General features: G+C 57.3%; 8 protein-coding genes across 8 annotated transcripts; 4 read left to right on the top strand and 4 right to left on the bottom strand.

Moving 5' to 3' along the window:
* Window positions 1–1,790: 1,790 nt before the first annotated feature.
* Window positions 1,791–3,842, top strand: BDZ83DRAFT_716155 (putative Xaa-Pro aminopeptidase; the record flags this gene model as incomplete). The annotated part of the gene is made up of 5 exons (XM_060511823.1): window positions 1,791–1,843; window positions 1,963–2,039; window positions 2,231–2,357; window positions 2,423–3,547; window positions 3,632–3,842. 5 exons carry the CDS (start codon window positions 1,791–1,793, stop codon window positions 3,840–3,842), a joined length of 1,593 nt encoding a protein of 530 aa, XP_060369705.1.
* A 1,035-nt stretch (window positions 3,843–4,877) lies between these two features.
* On the bottom strand, window positions 4,878–6,308 carry BDZ83DRAFT_748049 (legume-like lectin family protein; the record flags this gene model as incomplete). Its single annotated transcript, XM_060513560.1, has 2 exons — window positions 4,878–6,141; window positions 6,199–6,308. The coding sequence occupies 2 exons, from the start codon at window positions 6,306–6,308 to the stop codon at window positions 4,878–4,880; spliced, it is 1,374 nt and encodes a 457-aa protein (XP_060369704.1).
* An 806-nt stretch (window positions 6,309–7,114) lies between these two features.
* BDZ83DRAFT_604513 (ALG8 glycosyltransferase family ALG6) lies at window positions 7,115–9,094 on the top strand. The gene is made up of 4 exons (XM_060507280.1): window positions 7,115–7,409; window positions 7,468–7,740; window positions 7,789–8,282; window positions 8,334–9,094. The coding sequence occupies exons 1-4, from the start codon at window positions 7,333–7,335 to the stop codon at window positions 8,999–9,001; spliced, it is 1,512 nt and encodes a 503-aa protein (XP_060369703.1). The 5' UTR covers window positions 7,115–7,332; the 3' UTR covers window positions 9,002–9,094.
* Window positions 9,095–9,955: 861 nt separating this feature from the next.
* On the top strand, window positions 9,956–14,241 carry BDZ83DRAFT_604510 (uncharacterized protein). The gene is made up of 7 exons (XM_060507279.1): window positions 9,956–10,386; window positions 10,441–10,506; window positions 10,561–10,619; window positions 10,679–10,697; window positions 10,750–10,815; window positions 10,867–12,599; window positions 12,649–14,241. The coding sequence occupies exons 1-7, from the start codon at window positions 10,384–10,386 to the stop codon at window positions 13,781–13,783; spliced, it is 3,081 nt and encodes a 1,026-aa protein (XP_060369702.1). The 5' UTR covers window positions 9,956–10,383; the 3' UTR covers window positions 13,784–14,241.
* Window positions 14,242–14,582: 341 nt separating this feature from the next.
* On the bottom strand, window positions 14,583–15,743 carry BDZ83DRAFT_748046 (uncharacterized protein; the record flags this gene model as incomplete). The annotated part of the gene is made up of 1 exon (XM_060513559.1): window positions 14,583–15,743. The coding sequence occupies one exon, from the start codon at window positions 15,741–15,743 to the stop codon at window positions 14,583–14,585; it is 1,161 nt and encodes a 386-aa protein (XP_060369701.1).
* A 789-nt stretch (window positions 15,744–16,532) lies between these two features.
* BDZ83DRAFT_567906 (uncharacterized protein) lies at window positions 16,533–17,843 on the top strand (the record flags this gene model as incomplete). The annotated part of the gene is made up of 2 exons (XM_060504007.1): window positions 16,533–16,679; window positions 16,746–17,843. 2 exons carry the CDS (start codon window positions 16,533–16,535, stop codon window positions 17,841–17,843), a joined length of 1,245 nt encoding a protein of 414 aa, XP_060369700.1.
* Window positions 17,844–18,795: 952 nt separating this feature from the next.
* Window positions 18,796–21,163, bottom strand: BDZ83DRAFT_567858 (uncharacterized protein; the record flags this gene model as incomplete). Its single annotated transcript, XM_060503999.1, has 2 exons — window positions 18,796–20,720; window positions 20,770–21,163. The coding sequence occupies 2 exons, from the start codon at window positions 21,161–21,163 to the stop codon at window positions 18,796–18,798; spliced, it is 2,319 nt and encodes a 772-aa protein (XP_060369699.1).
* Window positions 21,164–21,636: 473 nt separating this feature from the next.
* On the bottom strand, window positions 21,637–22,857 carry BDZ83DRAFT_716148 (calcineurin-like phosphoesterase; the record flags this gene model as incomplete). Its single annotated transcript, XM_060511822.1, has 1 exon — window positions 21,637–22,857. One exon carries the CDS (start codon window positions 22,855–22,857, stop codon window positions 21,637–21,639), a length of 1,221 nt encoding a protein of 406 aa, XP_060369698.1.
* Window positions 22,858–23,658: the final 801 nt, after the last annotated feature.

The following is a 23,658-nucleotide window of genomic DNA, read 5'->3' as shown; positions in this document are numbered from 1 at the left end:
AGCCGCGAAGCCGCCATCGAATGGAGTGCAGGGCATTGCAGCGCATCTGCATCTGCATCGCAGCAGGCTTGCAGGCCGAATAGTGTCCGTATCCCGTAAGGCGTGGCGCGATGGACGGCGGTGCGGGGGCGTCGCGGCGTAAGCTCTCACCAAGTTATGGATCCAAGGTGTGAAGGTTGTTTTCTCTGCTCACAGTAGTAAGTGCCCCTCCTCCACCTTGTTCCGGTTGGAGGACGGGGCTGATGCGAGAGGCAGTTTCTCCCTATCTACCCCTGTGTACCTATTGCTTTGGAACGAATTTAATGTCCAAGGTCCCCCCATTGGTTTGATGGGGTGTACGGGTGTACGAAAGGGCTCTGGAATTGATTGACGGAAAGGCATAGTGCTGGCTATTTCGTGGGATTGTACCCGTATGAGGTGAGGTATGTTTGTCGATGACGGTGAGGTAGGAATGTACAGTATAATCCCGACTGGCACGGTAGGACTGGCTCAAGGCAGGGATCGAGAAGGAGACCGTTCGATAGTATCCATACGGAGTACATTTCGCCGTTGGGGTCGACCAGGGGGGGGGCGCTCGGGGGACCGATGCTGATGGGGGCACCTGGGGGCCGTCAGCAGGAACGAACCAAGCCGAATAAGGATTTGTCTGCGAGGTAACTGGATCGCGGCTTTTTTTTGTTTTTTTTATTGTGAGTCCTTTCATAGTGCTCCTGTTCGTAGGTAGACCGTAAATGGACATTCCACAGGCAATGCAGGCCAACGGGACGCTAGAATAGTAGCGAAGCAAACAGGGCTTAGGATCATGAGGTGAAGTGGTCCAAAGACGGGATATCTCCGCTAAATCCTTACCAGAGTCTCACTGCGGGGCGCAGGAACCGCTGGGTCTTGCCTCTCACACCTACCCTTCCAAGGTACGCCGTTTCGGCACCGAACGAGGCTTGTATCCGTACACGGTACGAGAATAGTCGGGCGTAGACTCTCTCCATTCCCAAGACAGTGCGGTACCTAGGTTATGCTCGCGCAGCGAAGGGGAAACGCGGGACTAGTACGGAGTAGGGTAGTAGCTACCTACCTAGCTAGCTCGCGCCCGCCCTACCTATCATGAGATAACCGTTTGTCAGGTCCCCTCTCTTTCTCTCTTTACCCGACAGGTCCAGTTCCAGTCACTTGTTGTTGCCCAGCGGTGACCCGTAAGGTGTCATGGACTCATGGCACCCTTCGGAGGCACCGAAGCAAGCGGAGCCTCGTTGCGCTAAACAGACGAAAGCCCGGCCACCGGACGTTGGAACCTCTCTCTCTCTCTCTCTCCTTCGCAGAAACACACCCCCGTTTCCAACCAAACAAACATTTGCATTTCGCGCATTCGGGAACCAAGCACCCAAGTAGTCAAGGTACCCGCGAACCGCTGGCCCATCTCTCTGGATCGAAACAAGAGCCTTGGCCTATGGTGCCTTGTCGTGCCTTGTCACTAACAAGTGAAGAACCCGCCACGCCACGCAAGCGCCACCCCCATTTCGAGCCACAGTTCTCCAATTGGCGTGTCTCGTAATCCGTGCGTTTCTTAGCCGCAGACGACATACCATCAAACTACCTTACACTTTACCTTGCGTGCAGAAGGTACACCCGGGTTTGCTTGTTCAAGATCCCCAAATCGACAAGAGAAACAGCAAGACCATACTGCGAGGCAACGTCAGACCGCCCCTCCTCGCCCCTCCCCCTCGATTATTGACGGGACCGGACAATAATACCGCCCACGCACACAATCACACACCCCTCAACGTGACCGAACCATGGAGAGCGCCATTGATCACGATGTAGTTGTGGTGGATGAGTTCGATGCTCTGTAGGTGGAGTCGCATTGCGCGTCAGCGCTCTTCCATCTTGCTCTTCCTTGGGCCCCGTATTCCATCTTGGTCTCCCATTGTTCGCTTTTGGCTGACCGGTGTTTCGCCGCAAATAAAGGTCCATTGAGGTCAAGACGTCGGCTGAGCCGGTTGAGTCGGTTGTATCGGTTGCGCCTATCCCGACCAAGTTTCCCGGTACGCTTCCCGCGCCCTACTACCATTCACGCACTGTTCTGTCAGGTCACGGTGACAAGCGTTGCTGGGACCTTGACAGACCTGGATGGTGTCGCCTCGTATGGAGTCTAGTCATCCATCGTACCCGATCTGCGACTGTCGTGGGGGTGGTGTCCGTATTGTCCATGGGGAATGCTGACCTTGTGTGAAAGCTAAACTCCACGCCCGCAAGGTCGCCGCGGAGCTCAACGCCAGTGATGGCCTCGTTTTCCTGCCCGGTGAGCCGAGCCGCAGCTACGAGGACTCGGACATGGGTCCGACCTTTCGGCAGCGGCGATAGTATGTCTCTCCCCATGGCAGTCTAACCCCCTGAACATCTGGTCCAGGTACTGACACGCGAATAGCTTCTACTACCTGAGCGGCGCCAACTTTGCTGACTGCGCCGTGACCTACGAGCTCGCGTCGGACCGCCTTATTCTCTGGATCCCCTACGTCGAGCCGCGCCAGGTCCTCTGGTTCGGCTCGACGCCGGGTATCTCGGAATGCCTCAAGCAGCTCGACGTCGACGACGTGCGCTACACGACGCAGCTCAACAAGTTCCTGTACCGCCACCTGACGCCCGGGTCGACACTCTACGTCCTCCACGCCGACCAGATCCCGCCGCTGCTGCACGGCGACCTGCTCCAGACGGCCGCCGAGGTGCGCGTCGACACTACCTCGCTGCAGCCGGCCGCTGACCAGGCCCGCGTCGTCAAGACGGAGTATGAGGTCGCCATGATCCGCAAAGCCGCGGCCGTGTCGGCGGCGGCCCACCGCAAAGTCGCCGAGAGGCTGCTGAAGCTGGGCAACGAGAGCGAGATTGAGGCCATTTTCCAGGCGTGGTGCACCACCGAGGGCGCGCGGGAGCAGTCGTACGCCATCATTGCCGGCAGCGGCAAGAACGCGAGCACGCTGCACTACGACGCCAACGACGAGCCGCTCGAGGGCCGCGAGGTTGTCGTGTTCGACGCCGGTTGCGAGTGGCACTGCTACGCCAGCGACATCACCCGCACGCTGCCCATTTCCGGGCGCTTCTCGACCGAGAGCCGGGCCGTGTACGACGTCGTGGCGAGGATGCAGGACGAGTGCATCGCGCGCATCCGTCCCGGGACACTGTTTTTCGACCTGCACGTCCACGCGAGCCGGGTCGCTCAGGAAGGCCTGCTGAAGCTGGGCGTCCTCCGAGGGGATCCGGCCGAGGTGTGGGATGCAGGCACCGTCGCGGCCTTTTTCCCGCACGGGCTGGGACACCACGTCGGGCTGGAGGTGCACGACGTCTCTGGGCGCGAGAGGCTGCTGCTGCTGAACAAGGGGACGGGTAGGCGGGTCGGGAAGAGGGAGGTCATCACGCCGGAGATGATGAGTGCCATGGCGCAGGCGGGCGTCGGTGCCGGTGTTGGCGGTGCCGCTGCTGCTGCTTCCGTGCCGCCGCCGTATCGGGGCCGGCAGTACCTGCGCAAGAACATGATTGTGACGGTGGAGCCTGGAATGTGAGTATCTTCTCTTGTTGTCTCCTCGGATGAGGTTATCTGAGAACGTAGAAAACCTTGCTAACCAGTCAAACGAAAAAACAGCTACTTTTGCAGAGAGTACATTGAGGGCTACTTCCTCAGCAACCCGCGCCACGCGCGCTTCATCAACAAGGCGGTGTTGGAGCGGTACTACCGCGTCGGCGGCGTGCGCATCGAGGACGACATCTTGGTCACGGACGACGGGTACGAGAACCTGTCTACGGGGGCGCCCAAGGGGGAGGAGCTGTTGCGGGTTATCAACGGCAAGGCGTAAGACGTCTTTCGGGGACTGAGAGGTGATGACGATGATGATGATGAAGAAGAAGGGTTGGTTTTTGATTAGTTTTACTGGGAGCGTGAGAATGAGTTATTTGTAGATAGAGATAATGTATATATGCGCGACGGTGTTCTCACGTAACTTTGCACGATCTCTTGTGGTAGCTGGGAAATCATGCTATAATTAAGCTCATTGGGGTCTTCGCGGGCTCAATGAAGAGGAATTTCTCGTGAAGTGTAGACGCCGTGGGCTCTCTGGGTGTCGAAGACTCTCTCCTCTTTTCCCAATACGGCCTCAGAACTTGAAGCTCGTCTATATTGTAGGAAATAAATCCCGTGTTGTTTCTCATTGTCTGTAGGGAAATATACGGCAGCGAATTCTCCTTTCAACTTATTCACACCTCTCAGACACGCGGGGGATGATGAACAGGGGAACAATGAGCACAATTGTTGGTCTGGTCAACAGGGCCAGGGAGCAGCTCAGGAAGGGGGGGGAGCGTGGAGCAGCGCACCTTTTTGCCATGCCGACGTTCGCGAGGGCGGACCACTACCAGAGATGGCCTCCCCTTGGGAACGTGGCAGGTCAGCGAATATGGGCTTGGAAGAGTTTCTGCGGATGTCTTTCATGCTCGTTACCAGGTCCTGAAAATCCTATGCGTCGATTTCACCCCAGAGGACCTATGCGTCCGCCTCCTCAGCAGACACGAATTCACTCCGACGACCGAGACCATAGTTTTGAACTTTAAACATTTTCGCTTCGATATTTATGTATCTTTACTTCATCCCATCACCACCTCGTCTAGCGCCGCCGGCCACACGGTCTCTGCGTATACTCCGTCGTTCGTGTCATCTCCTCGCTTCACAATGTCCAATCATACAAGTGAGGGTAAAGTGAATCGTCCGACTGCCACTGGCCATCGTCATAATGCTGCGAGACCCCTCAGCCATAGCAAGCCCATGACACGTACCAAACGGCATCTCCGCGCCGTCTGCGACCCTCCGTCACCCCTCTCACCCCTCTCACCCCTTCCATTTACAGGTACTTCTTGGGCATCGAGTTCTTTCTCCTCTTGTACAGCAGGTACCCGACGGCGAGGACGACCTGGGATCCGACAATGACGGCAATCAGCTTGCCGTGACCGGGGGCGGCCTTGACAATGTTGGACGAGAGGGTGGCGTGGTGGCCCTCCATGTAGCCCTTGAGGGAGTGCTCCGTGTTCTTCATCTGGAGGTTCAGGTCGGTGCGCATGGCGCGGATCTCGCGCTCGAGGCCGTTGATGCGGCCCTCGAGGTCGTTGATCTTTTCGAGCTTGCGCAGCTCGGTGCGGAGCGAGTCGAGCAGCTGCGACGTCTCGGCGTGGCGGTTCTCGGCCTGCTGCCCAAACTTGTTGACGGCGCTAAAGATTGTGCCGAGGATGTGGTTGACGGACTGCAGGCGGTTGTGCAGGTCGGCGAACTGCGCCTTGGACGAGGTGATTGTGTCGGCGCTGGAGTCGGGGATGGCGTTGAGGTCAACGGGCTCGTCGTTACCGCTGCGCGGGTTGCTGGGCTGGCCGTGGTTGGCCTTTTGCTCGTGTGCCTGCTGTTGCTGCTGCTGCTGCTGCTGCTGCTGCTGCTGTTGTTGTTGCTGTTGCTGCTGCCCCTGGTTCTGCTGCTGCTGCTGCTGCTCCCCGGCGTGGAGGCTATCGGACATGACGACCATTTTAAAAATCTCAAACGAGTCTGGGTTGTCGGCGCTCGCGGCCGTCAGACCAAAGGTGTAGCCGGTGGGGATCTTGACCTTGTCGCTCTCAAAGCACAGGCGGCCGTCAATCTCGACCTTGAAGGCACGGTCGGTCTGGCGCAGCTTGATCTGGCTAGGACGGCCGAGGTTGCGGTAGTGGTACTGGCAGTGGCCAAAGGCAAGGGGGCTAATGTCGCTCTGGGCCTTGTAGTCGGTGGACCGGTCGTTGAGGAAGCCGCGCACCATACCGCCGGTGCCGCCGTAGCCGTCGACGACGAGGACGAGACCGTCGAAGCGTCCGGCCGTGTATGCGGAGCTCATGCCGACGTCGGCAGAGCCGCCGTTGGTGAGCCAGATGTTGAGGTTGCCGCCAGCGCGCTCGGGGCCGTTGGCTCGGAAGTCAATGTCGGCGATGAAGTTCTGGTGCATCACCTTCTGGGTGCTCCAGATGGAGCCGCGCTGGTTGCCGGGCGCCACGGGTGTCAGGATGATCTTGTTGGATAGGATCTCGGGTTGGTTCGGTTGTCCCTGGAGGACAAAGTTGGGGACGTGGCCGTCATTGTTTGGTGATATGCTATTGAGGTTAGCTGAGCCTCGGTGGTGCCAAGGGGGGGAACATCAGCAGTCCTACCTGCCAGAGTAACCGAAGCTGAGCTCGTTGATGAGGTATTGAGCGTGTGTGAAGCTTGCACCGAGCAAGAGGGCGAGCGTCGAGCTCAGGGGAGCTTGCGACACACGCATCGTGGGTGGTTCGAGGCAGTGCGGGAGCTACCTTGTCTGTGTGGGGAGCTGGGGGTATCAAGTGCAACAACGAAGCCGGCCGTGTGCCCACGAGGACGATCAATTGTATATTAAAATACAGGAATGCAAGGTCCTGCAATGCGGGCAGAATGGAAGAAAAAAAAAAGTGCAGACAACGATGGGATCCAGAAAAGCGTGGGAACAATGTGGTTGGAAACCCGCCAAGTCGAGAAACTCCCAAGCAGGGGTTGATGGTGCGTGTCTGTGGGTTGAGGACAGGTTGGCACTAAAAAGCGTTCAAGACAGCAGCAGCAGCAGCCAGCTATGCGGATAAGCTCCTGGACTGCCCTTTTTGGACGGGGCGTTTTAGCGTTAAAGGCGTTGGATTCTTGACGAGAGTCAATTGCACTGCAATCAAATCAGCTCTAGCGGCAATCCGATGGTATCCCTCTGCATCATCTCAATGCCTCTCAGGTAGTGAAGTCTCGTGATGATGGACTCTAGACCACGAGCTTGGATTCTGTTTCGCTGTCTCAAGAGCGTGCTCAAGAGCTTTTGCTGGAGACACTGGCGAAAATAAAGGGACCCAGGTCCACCGACCTGGAGTTGCATGGCCCGAGCTGGAATGCGAAAGGGATTCTGGAAAGAAAGACACCTTCTGCTCGGTTCCTTGCAGACGTGGCGGGGAGCTTCTGTTCGATTGTCATTGTGGCTTTGAATATGTGGCTTGCATGGGGTAGTACGTATCGTTAAAGAGTCCCGTCGCGTCTCCAAAAGACAGCGACTGGTTTCACCGCGATGTCGCACGGGCCCAACGTCAACCCCTGCCCATGGCCCCTTCTCCAAAAAAAAAAACCCCAAGCTGCAGCTCCTTCCATTGAGCAGGACCCCTGACGACACCGGCCAAGGTGGCCTGTGAAATTCCTCCCACCTCCTCTCGGCCACCGACCACTCCAGTGAAGCTCTCACGGCACCGCCCAGATCAATGCGGATTACCTACTGACCGGTTCTCGAACGCGCCACAATGGCCGAATCGTATCCGACCCTCACGCAGTGTGCCCTCGTTGCCGGCGCACTCAAAGTCCTCCTCTTCCCGGCCTAGTATGTGGTGGTCCCCTCTCCCCCAGCTTGAAAGATTCCCAGCTGACACGTCGCGCAGCAAATCCACCGATTTCGAAGTCCACCGCAACTGGCTCGCCATCACCAACAGCCTCCCGCTATCAGAATGGTACTACGAAAAGACGTCAGAATGGACCCTCGACTACCCTCCCTTCTTCGCCTACTTTGAGTGGGCCATGTCCCAGGTCGCCAAGCTCGTCGACCCGGCCATGCTCAAGCTCTACAACCTGGAATACGATAGCTGGCAGACGGTCTACTTCCAGCGATGGACCGTCATCATTTCTGAGCTGGTGCTCGTCTACGCGCTGCAACGGTAAGTCTGCTTATCTACCCGTCGCATCGACTATACGCTAAGGTCCAGGTTCATCGACTCTGCCACCGGTCCCACGAGACGGGCTGCCCAAGCTGCTGCCATCTCCATCCTGTTGTCGCCCGGCCTCCTCATCATTGACCACATTCACTTCCAGTACAACGGCGCCATGTACGGTGTGCTCATTCTGTCCCTCGTGCTGGCCAGGTCCAAGTCGGGTTTGCTGGGCAGCGGATTGGTCTTTGCTGCGTTGCTGTGCATGAAGCACATCTACCTGTACCTCGCGCCGGCTTACTTTGTCTTCTTGCTGCGCGCATACTGCCTGTCGCCCAAGTCCATCTTTAGGATTCAGTTCCTCAACTGTGTCAAGCTGGGTGGTGGCATTGCGGCCATCTTTGGGGCTGCCTTTGGCCCGTTTGCTGCCCTGGAACAAATCCCCCAGATGATGAGCCGGCTGTTCCCCTTCTCGCGCGGCCTCTGCCACGCCTACTGGGCTCCGAATATCTGGGCACTCTACTCGTTTGCCGATCGCGTTCTGATCTATGGTATGGTTGACCGCCACAAGACTATCAAGACAATAGACTGACACATTGCAGCCGCACCCCGCCTCAACCTGCCAGTCAAGGCCGAGGCAATCAACAGCGTCACCAGAGGACTCGTCGGAGACACGGCCTTTGCCGTCTTGCCAGAGATCACCCCGCGGACCTGCTTTGCTCTGACGCTCTTCTTTCAGGTGCTGCCATTGATCAAGCTCTTCTTCCAAGCACCCCCCACATGGGATGCCTTCATCGGGGCGGTAACGCTCTGCGGTTATGCCTCGTTCCTTTTCGGATGGCATGTGCATGAAAAGGCCATTCTCTTGGTCATTATCCCCTTCAGCCTGATCGCTCTCAAGGATCGTCGTTACCTTGGCGCGTTCCGGCCGCTGGCTGTGGCTGGCCATGTGTCTCTCTTTCCCCTACTCTTCACCTCGGCCGAGTTCCCAATCAAGACGGTGTACACCATTTTCTGGTTGGTGTTGTTCCTCATGGTGTTTGACCGCTTGGCCCCGGCTTCGCGCAAGGCGAGGTTCTTTTTGCTGGACCGGTTCAGCACGTTGTACATTGCCATCAGCATCCCGCTGATTTTCTACTGCTCGCTGCTCCACCAGGTTGTGTTTGGGAAGCGGTACGAGTTCCTGCCACTCATGTTCACCAGCTCGTACTGCGCTGTAGGCGTGGTTGGTAGCTGGATCGGATTCATGGTTGTCTATTTCACGTCATAGAATGGGTGTGTATTGCTACCTTAGGTAGACATAGAATTACAGTCGAGACAAAATACGGTGAAACTTTTGCGTGCCAGTGCCACTGAGTTGCCGGAGGTCTAAAAGAGACGCTTGGTCCCGTGGGGGCCTAGCTGGCGGGAGCCAATGAAAACCCGCGTCTCACGTGCCTGGAGGCTGACAGCAGCACCGGCTCCACTACAAGTACCTTACCAGGAGGGAAACTACCATTTTGGAGCTAACGGCTGAGCAGGGGGACCGGGGGTCGTGGGCCATTTGGACATAGCCCATTGTATGCCACGAACAAGCCAAAGAACAAAACAGACACTTGTCGTGCACAGCTTGGGCGATGCACTATCGGAATTTGAGTGATTGACTGCGGTACAAGGTAATTGCGCCAAAATCACTTACACGGAGCCCGGAGGCCCGGAGCGGCCGCGGCGGTCCGTCCCGACGTTGATATCATGACCGAGAGGCCGCAAGGCGTGTCGGTAACACTTGGAATTACGTGGACGAGTTCGTAACAATGTGATAGCTTGTATGGGCACGTTGAATCACGTTTATATGTGGTGTGGTGGTAGAACGGTGCTCATCCGGAGCTGGCCCCGAGGAGGCAATTGACGAAAACTAGGCTACCCTCAAGGGCCGGAAGACGTGCAAGACATATCACGGCATTAATCGACCAAATCGTGGTATTCGTGGCTATTTGAGTGCTCAATCGAAAGCCCCAGCCATGGCGAACCCAACGAGTACAAATTCGCGGGTGGCCGACGCGGTTGTGGGATTCCCGAGGCGGACGGAGTCGTGGCGGGTGGAGGAGGGTAAGGAGGCCTGGTGCGCAGGCGCCTGGGAGATGGGATGCGGAGGCACCGTGGGCCGAACGGGCCAAGCGGGCCAGGACCGCTTTTCACTGGCGCCCTTCTTCTCTTTTTCCCTTTCCTTTCCTCCTCCCCCCCAAAGCTCACCACTTCCTTTCCCACCTCTTGTTTTTTTTTTCCCCCGTCGTTTCACCCACGACTCGCAGGCTGCGCGTTTTCTCACCAACCCGCGACCACAACCACGAACCATCGATATCGTCATTTATACAGCCATCTCCGACACGTCATCTGCGAGCCGCACCGCGTCCCCCGCGAGTCTCGCGTGTAAGTGCACCCGCCGACCCGTCCTCCCCCTGCCCGACACCCACGACCGCGCCTCCGCTCGCTCCGGCCGCGACCACAACACACCCGCCAGACCGCCACAACGCGTTTCCTTTGCCCAGCAAATGGTCCTCGAGGTTCTATAGGACCACTTGTACGGTTGAAGACAAGGTTGGCTGGATTTCAGCCCCACCGCGCAATCGGAACCTCGAATCTTGGGCCATGCCATTGTAGCCAACAGCCAACATGGTACGGCCTCCCGACGCGCTCTCCGGGGTCGCAGATCGCTGACTTGAGGTACAGGTCCTCTTCAAGCGTAAACCGGTGCAGTTTCTGGCTCCCAAGGACGTCAAGGATGATAATGCAGAGGTTCGCAGAGTGACATTTACAAACGTTGCGACGAGTACTGATGCAGGCCCCCAGGTCTGGCATATCCCACAGACCGGCGAGGTCTTTGCCCAATATGAGGATTATCTTACGAGGTGAGTTTTTTGTCGTCACTTTTTTCGTTTCCTTTTCGGCTTCAGCTAATGCGGTGAAGAATGGATTTCTACAAACAGGTACGTCCCAGGCCAGGTGGGGCTTCGGGCCAAGACTAACCCCAGCGTGTAGCGGCGCTTCATCTGCCAGATCACAGGGCACTCCGGCCTGACTTTTTTCGAAGCACTCAAGAGCGAAGTTCGTCCCGCCATTTTCCACTGCCGCGCAAACCTGCTGACATGACGATAGCTCGCCGGTGCCGAAGAGGTTGAGCAAGCCTTCCCCGAAGCTCTCAAGGGCCCCGTCCTGCGTCGCGTCCAATTCCAAACGGTGTCCCGAATCGATGCGCTTGTCGACTTGGTCTTTGACGAGTTTAGAGCCGACTACTACCCGGGCGAGGCCGTGACCGTTAGCACGGCCGAGAGCGAGAGATTGCAGGGCGTCGTGCGAGAAAAGACCCGGTTCGGCGGCAAGATTTTGCCAGACGGCACCCAGACCGCCCCTTATACACGCTACACGGTCAGCTTGGAGGAACGCCCGGGTATCGAAGCTGTGGTCGACGACGACCACATCTTCCGCGATCGCAAAATATTTACAAAGTCGGTGCTGCGCTCCTTCATCAAGAAGACGGTGACGCGCGAGGCATGGAACGGAGCGCCGTGGCTCGTGAAGCACGATGTGGCGGCACAGTACCACATCGATTCCAGGGTCCCGCCTCACCTACGCTACGACACCAAGTTGATGGAGAGGAAGCAGCTGCAGGCCCAGAAGCGCGCCAGCCAGACTCCGACGCAGGACGGCAACGGCACCAACGGTGTTAACGGCGCCATCCAGAACGGCCCTGCGCGGCTGCCCGAGCTGAAGCCCGCATTCAAGAGCCAAAAGGGCAAGCATCAATCGCCAGAGTTCCCCCAAGGCCAGAATGGCTCGCCAAACATGGCGTCCGAGGCTGGCATCTTCCACGCCCCGCCGCACAAGAACCCCTTCCAGCTGCCCCTCAACTTCCGGAATCAACCGCTACCGCACTCCATGACTGCGCCCGAGCCACCGCCGCCGCCACCACCACCAAAGTACCCCATCGAGGATCTCCAGGTGCCTCTGAGAGAGGGCGTCGTCAGACCCGCCCTGGCGTTCCTCTGCAACGACCCCCCGACCGCCTCCGACGTGGCTGTGAATGGCAGCGCAAGCATACGCGACAAGCTGTCGATGAAGTCCATTGGCTCGTTTTTGGAGACGTGGGATACCCTGAATGTGTACTGCGAAATTTTCAAGCTCGACTCGTTTACGTTTGACGACTTTGTGGAGGCCATGTCTGTCGCATCTGAGGAGACCAAGGTCCAGCTGTTTGAGGAAATCCACTGTGCGGTGCTCAAGCAAATTGTGAGTGCCGAGGCAGACGGCGGCAAGGTCAATGTCCAGCTGCCCGAGCTAGAGGACGAAGAGGAGGACTCTGAAGAAGAAGAAGATGAGGAGACCAAGGAGCCGACCCCGGAAACCGATCGGCCGCCTGCGAGGGCCACACGGAGCAGTCTCGCCAAAGCCGAGGCCGAGAGGCTGCTAGCCGAGGCGAGGGCAGCCGAGAAGGAAAGCCAGAATGTGGAGCCCGAGATCAAGCACCGCGCCGAGGACCTCCTTGAAGAGTACGACTGGATCGAAGAGCTCAGGAAACGCAATTTCCAGAACGGCGGCTGGGAGAGAATCGTCGTCGGTCTGCTGCACCAGCTCTCCAAGAACGAGAGGATGGAGGAGGCGTGCGAAGATTTGCTCGCCCAGCTGTGTCCTCCCGACGAGGACCCCACCCAAGAGACGGTGCAGGAGCACTATGCTCGACTCGACGTCAACTACCGTGTGCAGGCGTTGCAGATCATCTGCATGCTCACGACGCAGACCAAGGCGATGCGTACCTACATGGAGGAATGCAGCGAGCAAATGACGGCGTTCCGTAAGGAAAAGATTGACTGGCAGCGGCAGAGAAAGCAGGCGTACGTGACACCAAATGTTTTGATGAATTTATTGCTGACCCCCCGACAGCATCGAGGAACTGCGTGCTCTCAACGACCAGCGCAAGATCATGCTACCCGACAACATGCCGCCGTCGCCGCCTCCCGAGCCAAAGGCAGACGAGGATGTCAAGATGACGGACGCAGACGAGTCGGCAGCTGACGCCGCCGACGCCGAGGACGAAGTGGCCGACTCTGACGAGGAGGGAGCACCCCGCAGGAACTTCCGCCGCGCCAACGACCGTGCCGCGGAGAGGCAACGCAAGCGCAAGGAGGAGCTCGAGCGGAAAGAAAAGGCCGCCGAAGCCGCAAAGGCACCCAAGCAGTCAAAGCAGTTCCTCAAGGTCCTCAAGGATATCCAGAAGAAGGAGGACTTTATCAAAAAGTGCGAAGACGAGATCGCCGTGATCGATAACGACCTCCGCGAAGCCGACTGTGGCCGGACCCGTGTCTTGGGTAAGGACCGATTCTGGAACCGGTACTACTGGTTCGAACGCAACGGAATGCCGTACGGAGGGCTCCCGGACAGCTCAACCGCTGCTGCTGAGTACGCCAACGGTTGCATATGGGTGCAAGGCCCCGACGAGCTGGAGCGCCAAGGATACATTGACACCGACCCCGAGTACCAGGCCGAGTACCAAACCAAATTTTCCATGACGGTGCCGGAGCGGAAGAAGCTGGAAGAGGGCCCCACCAGCGTCTTCAACGCCCACCAGTGGGGCTACTATAGCGAGCCGGAGCAGGTCGATGAGCTCCTCAAGTGGTTGGATCCGCGGGGCTTCAACGAGTTGCGACTTCGGAAAGAAATCGTGGCGTTCCGGGACAAGATTGTTCAGCACATGGAGAACCGCAAGACGTATCTTGCCGCCGCGGAGCCCGAGGAGCAGCAACAGCAGGAGGAGGAAAAGCAAGAGAAGGAGAAGAAGGGCAAGAGGCGCGACTCGAAGCGCATGAGCACCAGAGGCCGCCAGCACGAGCCGACGCCCGAACCCACAAACTACCGCTGCCTCGCGTGGGAGAATTCCACGGCGATGGAGGAGCTCGGCCATCTCCACTCGGAGCCGCCGCCGCCTCCGAGACCAAAGAAGCAGACCGTCAAGAAGCGACAGGCCGTGGAGCCGTCGCCCGAACCCGCGCCCGCGCCCAAGACGAGGCGACGCAAATAGGCAGAGTATCCTGCCGATAGTCGACCGCGGGCTGCCACTGTAGGCAGTCTCCGTCTTCATTCTTCTTAACTGTAATTATAGACATGTTTTTGCGCTCATGACGATACAAGGGACACTGCTGGCGCGCGGGTTGTGTGAGCCGAATTCCCCCCACAGTTAGACATGGTTGGAGTTTTACGAGCCGAAATCGGGTCTGGCTGAAACAAAGAAAAAGCGGTGTTGTGTTTTTTGTGAGCAATTGAAAAGAATGTCGTGTCACACACAGCATGGCCCGACGTTGGTGAAGGATTTCCATTTAGCATTGGGGCGGGCTGGCTGTATCTGGGCGGACGGCGCGCGTGGTCTCTGCATATTCGCTACATGGGGCCGGGATTATAGACTCTCCAAAAGAATCATTTTGATGACGATCACGGTTTTGTGGTATTGTTACCAAGTGAGTTTGCTAAGCCCTATTGGTGTATTTTTATCTATAGGTCTGGGTGCTGCGATCCTCGCCCGAACCTGGCCCTAGGTTGGCGAAGCTCCTTGCCAAAGACCTTGGCCGGCAAGGGACGTGACATATATCCTGCTACTGCTCTTTACTTGTCTATAGAGTGAGTCTGTCTGCCACGTACCAATGGTCTCGAGGCTTACATGTCAACAGATATCGGTACGTCTGCTAACGGAGCGACTAGCTGGGGGTCTCTAAGATGCCGAGTTCGACGAGCTACTTGAACGAGGTAATCAAAAGCTGTGGAGATCAATGACAGTGTGTTTGTCTTGTAACTTGCGCCACTTTCTGAGAGTACGGCGAGCGACCTCAGACTGGAGTTGGAGTCCATTCCAGTGTTCTCGACTGCTTGATGCCGTGCTCGAGTCGGCCTGTCCTTTGTCTCTTGCAGGGATACTCTGGTGGGTCTGATATCGAACGCTCGCGCTTTCTTGTTTGGCTCTGCGTGGCTGAAGAGTAGCTATACAACGAGAGGGTTGCAGATGCCTCATCGTCGTAGAACTCGTCGTCGGAGAACTCGTCGTCGGCGTCATAATTGTAGTCTTCATCGTTGTAAGCTCCATCGTCAGCCTCATAATCGTAGTCTTCATAATCGTAGTTTTCATCATCGCACTCTCTACTAGCAGCCACCGGATAAAACCGCTTGCGAGGCATGTTCGCCGTCCACTCGAAGTCAGCCTCATCCTTCCACCAGTGCCCGCGGCGCGCCCTCTCTAGATACTTGGACGGAATCTCATACCCGCTCACGCGCGTGGGCTGCTCTTTAGGAACCAAGTGCCTAAAGTTGTACCGTCGGATCTCTTTCGATAGCTCGTCAGCCTTTTCGTTGCCGACGATACCAACGTGGCCGGGACACCAGCACACAGCGACCCTGATGTTCCTCTTATCCCGCAGAGAGCCGCACGCCTCAAAGGCGCGTTTGACGAGGGGATCCAAGGCGCTGGGGTAGGAGCCCTCCGCTGCGGCGAGCGTGTTCATGACGCCCTGACAGTCGGAAAAGATCGTGACCCGTCTCAGGTCCGGCATCAGGTGGGCTAGCAGCGTCGCCGTCTCGAGGGCTGCGACGACGGCGTAGAGTTCTGCTTGGCGGGAGTTGTGGCACGCGAGGATCTGGAATGCGCGGGAGTGCCACGGGTCGACGGGGTCTGTACACGGCCACGGCTTCCAGAAGACGGCGGCGCCTGCTGGCGCGGACGGCTTCGAGGGCCCCTTGTGCCAGTCGTGTCCGGGGAACGAGGCGTCGGCGAAGAGGTGGAGGGTGTGTTGGCTTGGGTCCGCGATTGATGCACACGTAGGGCTGATGCGGGCTTGTGCGTTTGGTAGGATGATGAGGTCGCCTTTGAACGTGAGACTTGGAGTGTTGGTGATGTGTCGACTTGGTTCAGGGGAGTCGGTTGCATCGGTAGCTCCTGTTGAGATGGTGACATGATTCTGTTCCGAAGGATTGGGTATAAGTGTAGGTGACTCCATTCCGATTGAGGACGATGGCTGGGCTATATTTTCGTGAACCTTCGTACTGGCCCGTCTTGCGAAGAGAATTTCAATTACGAGCAGTATCCGGCGGCTCTTGAACTATACTCAATGAATACAGACGGGAAGAAATGTGAAGGACGTTGAGGGCAAGCATCCTGGGCATTAGCGTCTAGAGTCATAAAGTCGAGCTCATGTATCTCCGATGAGTCTCAGCCCGTCCAATGTGACCCAAGATGACTGCGAATCTTAATCTAGGCAAAGACCCATCACATTTGATCTCATTGAGGACCGTTGTGCCTTGGAGGCTTCTGGTGCACATGCTTTTGGGTTCAGGCGAGCAACCTCTTTGGTGGAATCAGTCTATATTGTGAATGGACCGCATACAACGAATACACTGAAATGGTATCCTGCCGGTATAACAAATTTCGCGATAGCTTCATTTCAGTAAAGTAGTCATGGCCATCTTACACGACGTCTCGTGATGACGTCATGGTTCATGGACCCCTACTTTACTGCAGCGAGCTAAACCATTATCGCTATCGGACACGCTTCCATCGCATTCCCCTTTCGGAATGCGAGGTTCAGCTCACTGTCTGATTTCATCTCACTCATGGACTCTCCGCCATGGAGCAGACTCACTCTATCTCATTCTAGCGACAGCTTCTCTAGCCGAATGGGCAATCATCTCATTCCTAATGACTTTCCTGGCTCATCGGTGCTCAAAAATCTCACTTCATCCCACCCCAGCAAACCCCCTTTGAACCACTACACGGGACGACCTCGACGATGCCAGCATCCAACCCCTCCACCTCCCCAGACGCCACGCCTCTGACCCTCCGGTTCATCGACCCCACTGACCCAGAGCCGAAGAAGAAAAAGGCCCACAGGAAGAGCAGAGGTGGCTGTACACCATGCAAACGGAGGAAGGTGAAGGTAATAGGTCCCAATGTCTCTCAGTCGAGGTCACCCAGACTCACACAAGACTTACACGGGATCCAGTGCGACGAATCAACCCCCTGCGCGAACTGCATCCGCCGCAACGAACCATGCGCACGCCCGCAAAAGGCCTCCACCCCAGAGACGACGTCGTCCTCATCGCCCGCCGCCGGTACAGGACCGGCACGGCCGGTAGACGCCTCGGGACCCGTAAACCTCCTCCACATGCAACTCCTCCACCACTTCCAGCACGCGGCGATCCCCACCCTCTGCTTCGCCGACGTCTGGGCGTCAGTCCTCCCGCTGGCCTTCCGGGCAGAGTACCTCATGACGGCCATCCTCGCCGTCTCGGCGCGGCACCTCAGCACCCTCAGACCAGAAGACGCCGTCTACAGGGAAGCGAGCCTGGCTCTCTTGTCCCGCAGCTGCGCGCTCTTCGGCGCCGAACTCGGCCGGGACGACGTGGCTGGGGGAGGGTACGACTCTCTCTTCTTCACGGCGCAGCTTATACACTACCTCACGTGGTGTAATCTCGAGTTCAGCGATGGCTCCGACGACGCCGATACCGCTCTCGACCTCTCCCGGGACCAGCTCTTCCTTCTCAGCTCCGGCGTGCGGGTCTTCCTCTCCGGGACTCGGGCGCAGGGAACAGACAGCATCTTTGCCAGGGCATGGCAGGACGCCCCATGCGACGCCCTCGACAAGATCGTCGCGGAACAAGGCATGGATCGCGGCCGGATTCAGAGAGCCTTTACGGATCGATACGATGAGATGACACCCAAAGACCAAGGCACCACCCCGGAGCACCACAGTCACGCGGATCGTCAACGCGCCGCCTTCGCCGGCATCGTGGAACGGCTGTCCGTCATCATGGCCCTCTGGCAACACCGCAGCACGAATCACCAGCCCCCCGCGACGCCCGACCTCGAGCGATACATCCTCGCCTTCCCGCTGTTTTGCTTCGGCCCGTTCCTCGACATGATTGTCGCAAACGACCCAAGGGCGCTGCTTCTATTGTACCACTTTTACGAGACCTCGCGATTGCTTCTCGGGGAGGACGATGAGAAACCCACGTGGTGGGCGTGTGACAGACTCAGTGCCATGCCAAAGATGCTTGAGCAAGAGTTGCGTAGGAAGGGTATACAGCCTGTGGTGATGTGAACCGGGTCTCGGGTTGAATCTGTTGTTGATCAAGATGATGGCAACTGAGTCAGGGACAGACTTTCGTCACAGCACATTCCTCGCGCAGGGGATCGCCAGCCCTGATGAAAAGACAAAGACGCCACCAGAAAAGATAAGCAAGAGAAAACAAGGCGTTCCCAAGGTGGCAAGAAGGTTGAAGAATGTATCGCGGAATGCGGACCCAACCATCTATCGGAAACCGCATACCAGCCACCACAGCAAGGGACGCGAGAAGAATTACCGTCTACAATCCCCCTCTTCACTACTAGCAAAGAAGCTTCGTAAATAGATCAACAACTCGTTCCATTACCAAGAACGCAATCCTCCCACTACCAACGAGGCCGTCGCATACCCTATCTCCCCTCCCTCCCTCTTCACGCGCCGCCGCGTCTAAAAGTGTTTCCCAGTCCAATGTGGCGTGCCGGAGCAACCCACCCAAAAGTTGCCAAAACGGGCCAGCTGAGACGCAGGGAGCTCTCCCGATACGGTTAAAGCGTAGAATAGCAGGGCTAGCTCCCAGGTTAGCGGTACCTCTTCCAACCACCAGCAAACGGCAAAACGCACGACCTTTGGAGGTTGCTAAAAATCCTCCCGCCTGAAACTCTGAGCATTCCTGTATCGGTGGCAGGGCGGGCTAGACGGAGCTAGAACGGGGTATCCACATTCGCGGGGTCCAGAACCGCGCCGGCGATCTCTCGACTTGCAAGTTAGACTTCTTTTCTTAGCCAGGCGTCTGTGGTAGCGCTGGCGTTATTTCCCTTTCTTCACGATAGCAGTCTCGAACAAGCACGGTAGAGTGTCGCTCCATTCCGGAGACTTGGTGATATAGTATTGATGGAAATGTTTCTTCTCTGTGGGTATCAAAATAGATGTGACAAAACAAAAACTCCGCTTACACACTTTTCCCACCTCGTGTGCTCCCTATGCAATTCTACCTCGGCCTGTACCGTTCCCATAACGCTCTTGTAATGAGCCCAGGGGCTCCCAGCCCCAGCTCAAACGGCCCCCTCACCGGCTGGTCTCTGTTGGACGATCTCGCCGGCAGGTATGGCGGGGGCGGTGACGGGCTTCGGGGGGAAGACACCGTCGTAGTGGTGGTGGTTGTTGTCGTGAGGGACGCCGGCGGGGCCCCTTGGAGGTACTCGCTCAGCTCGCTAGTGTCCATCCCAGGCCTAGTGGCGTCCACTACATGGCTCGTTTGGGTGGCAGGGGCCGATGGGTCTTGTTCGACCGTGCTCGTCGGTGATAGCGGACTCACACTCGCATACTGATGCGCAGATGTCTCGTTCCTTTGTGCGGTGCTGGACGAAGCTAGGGCGGCGAGCTCGAGATCCTCCTCTGACCTGCCCGCGGCACCCCGCACGACGACGCCGAGCAGTCCGTCCGTCTCATCCAACGCCCCCATCTCCTCCCGACTGGCCCGGCCTACTAGTGGAAAGTCCACCGAGTCTCTCAAGTGTGCTCCCAGCCTCATCATGGCAAAGGCGTCCAAGGTGTCGGTCCAGGTGGGCAGGCTGTAAATGTAGCAGACGAGAATAATGAGTGCAATGGCTTGCATGCTGATGAGCAGGCTAATGGCGACGGTGGCGCCCACGGTGTACCGCGGTGCGACAAACTCGGTGCCGGCCAAGTTGTAAATGGTCCTCGCGGCGTCGTTGGATGCGGCGTCTTGTAGGACGGCCACGTTGGACAAGTACATGCCGACGCCGAGAGTGCTCTGCGCCACCTTGACGTACTGAAGGCCTTGTGCGATCCGGAACAGTGTCTTGGGGAGCTCGGCAAGCGAGCATCCCTGGTAGATGGACGAGTACCACGAGTCGTAGTCGTCGTTGTGCGAGTTGTACGGCAGCTGCCATGCACCGAGGGGCGTCGGCAAAGAGCACGCCCTGCGTTTCGCATCGCTGTCGGACGTGGTGTTGTCGGGCACTTGGCCATCCGGGAAGGTCTGACTCAAGAGATCAAGCACAGCCTGTGGGTATGAGCCGTTGCCAAAGAGCGCCTCGGCTGTTGACCGCAACGGGCCTTGTCTAGAGGTCCAGCCGGAAAATCGGTCGCGGTTCCAGTCGTTTTCAGACTCGTTGGTGATGAGGTTACCCTGCCAATCGTAGTCGTGGAAATGCGCTGCCATGTCTTCGTCCGAGGGCCACTCGCCGATGATGTCGGACGGAACAAGTCCCGTTTGAAGGTTGCCAATCTCGAAAAAGGCACGGGTGGTTTTGGCGATACACTTGATGGTGACGTTCTGAGCCGGTTCCGATAAAAAGTCCTGAGTCTTTGCCGCCTCTGGACTAATCTGCGCGTCAATGTAGAGCACTTCATCAACGTCTTGTCGTCGCCTCGGCGGGACCCCACGGGGTGCAGGGCTGGTGTTGTTGCGAGGCATGCACGTTCTCACACTGATGCCGAAGCCTTGGAGGGACGTTGCATATCCATCGCAGTTGGCGGGGTACTCGTCTGCAACCTGGCAGGCTGCGGTTGAGCTGAGCCGGATCGAGTGCTGTCGGAGCGGTCCCGTCGTGACGCCGGCGGGAATTGCTGACACCCAGAAAGAGTCGTTGTACGTCTGGTCCTCTCCCGTGACGAAGCTCCGGTGGTTGTCTTCGGCTCGCCACAGGTTTTCTTGGATGTCGGCTGACGTGATGTTGACCATCTTTGTTCTGACCGTGGTAACGATTTGAGATGCGTTGGACTCTCGGAGCAAGATGGGCTCGGCATCCTTGCCAATTGCCTGGGCTGGCTGTCCCTTGCCGTCGCATGTCCGGTCCCATTTGCTCAATGGTCGAAGACTGTCGCATGAGTACACCGGGCGGCTCGATGGCGGCATCAGCAGTGACTGCAGTGGCGGCTGTACGGCAGCTGTTGCATGTCAGAAGGAGTAGTCACGCTCAAAAGACTTGTAACGTACTGAGAAGAAGCAGTCCGGTGGCCAGCAGGAGATAGGACGACGACTGTCCACTCGAAACAAACGCTGTCCATTTCAAGTCGGAAATAGCAAGCAGCTGTCTCACGGTGAGGGTCTGCTGCTTGGATCGGCGCTGCGAGAAGACGACTGCGCCGTAGGCTAACAACGCGGCAACGCACGGCAGAGCAATAACAGCCGCCACAGTGCTGAAAAACGAAGCCGCAGCGATCCAACGGTGATATGAGTCGAGGTCTTGCCGCATAATGATTCCCCACGGGTCGGATGTCGTTTTTCGGTTAATAATGCAAACGCAGAGCCATGGTGCGACGAGAAGCACCAAGTAGGTGACGAGTATGTAAATCGGGCGGCGAGCGTACCGCAGTGGTTGCCGAGACATGTCGACCGGCTTCGAAGCCGTGTATCTCGGCGGCGGTCCTTCTGTTCGAGTCTGATTCCTGTCCATCGTGACTGTCCTTTTTGGAAATAGAAAGGACGTGGAACAACAGACGGAGGAAGACACAATCGTATTATGGCAATTGCCATGATTGCTTAATTGGCTGTTTGGCGCCTTTTTAGTTTGCCGCGAGGCGTTTGCACGGTCGCCAAGGGCTGGCTGACGGCAGCTGACCGCAGGGCGAATGCTGCAATTTCCCTGCGAGCCTAGAGGAATGCGTGCAGGAATGAAGTGATGGGGCACAGCGTGCACAACATCCTTCGGGACGACTACTTGCCACGCATGTTTTGCTTTTGAGACCAGTCAGTGCGACGGAGCGGGACATGGCATAGCTCTGCCGGTGCCAAATAAAGAGTGTGCAGGATAAGGCCGTCATTCGGGCATTCTGTCGCTTGTGCATCCCCGTGTGTGTTGATTTATTCCCCATTATAAGTGTCCTGGCCGTAGGTCTCGTTGAGTGTTACGCGCGTTATAATTTCTTCGTTTTCCATGCGGACCCAGCTCTCCACCGACATGTCTGGGTCGTCGCCCTGCGTGAAGGAGAGCTTAATCATCCGAGCGCCGCGTTCCCAGGTGCCATACCCGCCGTAGCCCGTGTGCTTTGCAAAACAGAGGAATGGGGCCTCGGCGCCGAGTCCGGCCTCGTGGCCGGGCCAGGTCGAGCACCACGAGTCGCCGTGGTCGTGCCCAACATAGATGCTGTGGAGACCCTCGGCCTCGAGCAGCGCCTCGACGAAGGGGGCGTCCTCTCCGCCCTCGCCTTGGATGGCTAGCGGGCTGTCGGCATTCAAGCCAGGGAACTTGGCGGGGTCGAGGTTGGTCTGCTGGGCAGTTAAAAAGATGTGAGGGGGGATGTGGACAAAGGCGACGCTGGGAATGACACGACCATGCTTGTCCTTGAGGTCGTCGTAGGTTTTGGTAAACCATTCGGCCGTCTCGGGGGCAACCCAGTTTGGAATGTCGTCCATGTTATCGGAATCCGTCTGGTAGCTAGTGCCGCCCCGGCTGTCAAAGAACCACAATAGCAGAATGGGGTCTTTGGAGTCTCCCTCGTAGACAGGGACGTAGTAGTTTGTGATGCCCGGGAGATTGTCGCCCATGGACGTTGTGTAACAGAGGTCGTAACCTTTTTCGGCACGGAACAGCTGCTCGCGGTCCAGCGTGTGCTTGGAGTCGTGGTTCCCGTAGACGGATGCCCACCGCTGGTTCGTCTTGACGAGGGGCGCGACAATCTGGTCAATGTAGAGCGTCGAGTTCTCCTTGTGGGTATCCTCGCCAGTAATGAGATCGCCATTGAATACGATGAGGTCGGGCTGTTCGCTCTTCATGACAGATTGCATGACTCTGGTGGAATTCTTGTCCTGGTCAATGCCCCAGCCAAATTCCTGCTCTCCATAGTGCAGATCGGAGAAGATGGCAATGAGGTAGTCGCGCTGGCCCGACACTTTGAGTCTTGGCTTGCTTATTGACGGCTCCGTCAACGGCCACTTGCCGGGCGAAATCTTGGTCATCATCATGAACATGGCCGCGAAGCTGATGGAGAAGACCAGGACGAGCTGACACACCCTCTCGGCCAGTCGAAAGGATGACTGCGGCGGGCGCGGCTGCACCGCCTGCTCCAGCTTTGATTCCGGCATGATGGAGTGTTGTACAGTAGCGGGGTATGAAAGAGATGGAAACTTGATGAAAGACAAATCCGCGCGATAATTGGGGTCCAGCCAAAAACAACAAGAGAAACAATTCGATTGAAGGTTAGGTGGAAATGAAAGAGAGGGAAAAAAGTTGATGGGATTGTATCAAAGATGATGCCCTGCAGATTGCCAATGGTGACTTTCCGCCCGGGGAGCTTCGAGTGCTGGATGCAGCTGGGGGGGTTTCCAAGGGCCAAACAATCCCAAACAGAGCCAAAACGGGCCCACTGTGGCAGATGCCGTTTTTGGGGGGCATAGTCCCACCAAAACCGAGGGGGCCCAAGCCAACCGGGAAAGACGAGACGAAGACGGGCAGGAAGGACGTGCAGATGGTGCAGAAACATCCACCCGGTGTCACCAAACCAAACCATATGGATCATTGCCAATTGGATAGTGACAAAGTCGTCAGGTGTAGTCGAGTGCCAGGATGCTCGTCTGTTCTTCGCGTCGCCTCATCTAAATGATCTGCCATTGGCAATTGGCGCTAGGCGGTACGACATCACGACAGCTTGGGACTCCAGCTCACAGCCCGCCGACGTGTTCAAAATGAAGTTGTAACGACGTCTATGAAAGTTAAGAAGCCGGTCCGGCGGGTTTCCTCCCATGAGGGCAAACTTTGCTCTACCCGACTCGCGAATGACCCAGGTGTGTCTGTGCCTAAAGTCTATCCTGGGCATCGCCGTGATAGTGGCATCCACCAACCAGTTTTCACAGTTCACACAGAGCAACAAAATGATAGTACGCGCC

This window comes from Colletotrichum acutatum (assembly GCF_030867785.1).
Source record: "Colletotrichum acutatum strain CBS 112980 chromosome Unknown BDZ83scaffold_10, whole genome shotgun sequence".
NCBI lineage: Eukaryota > Fungi > Ascomycota > Sordariomycetes > Glomerellales > Glomerellaceae > Colletotrichum > Colletotrichum acutatum.
Note: the sequence above shows the minus strand (reverse complement) of the source record. Positions and strands in the feature narration are given on the sequence as shown.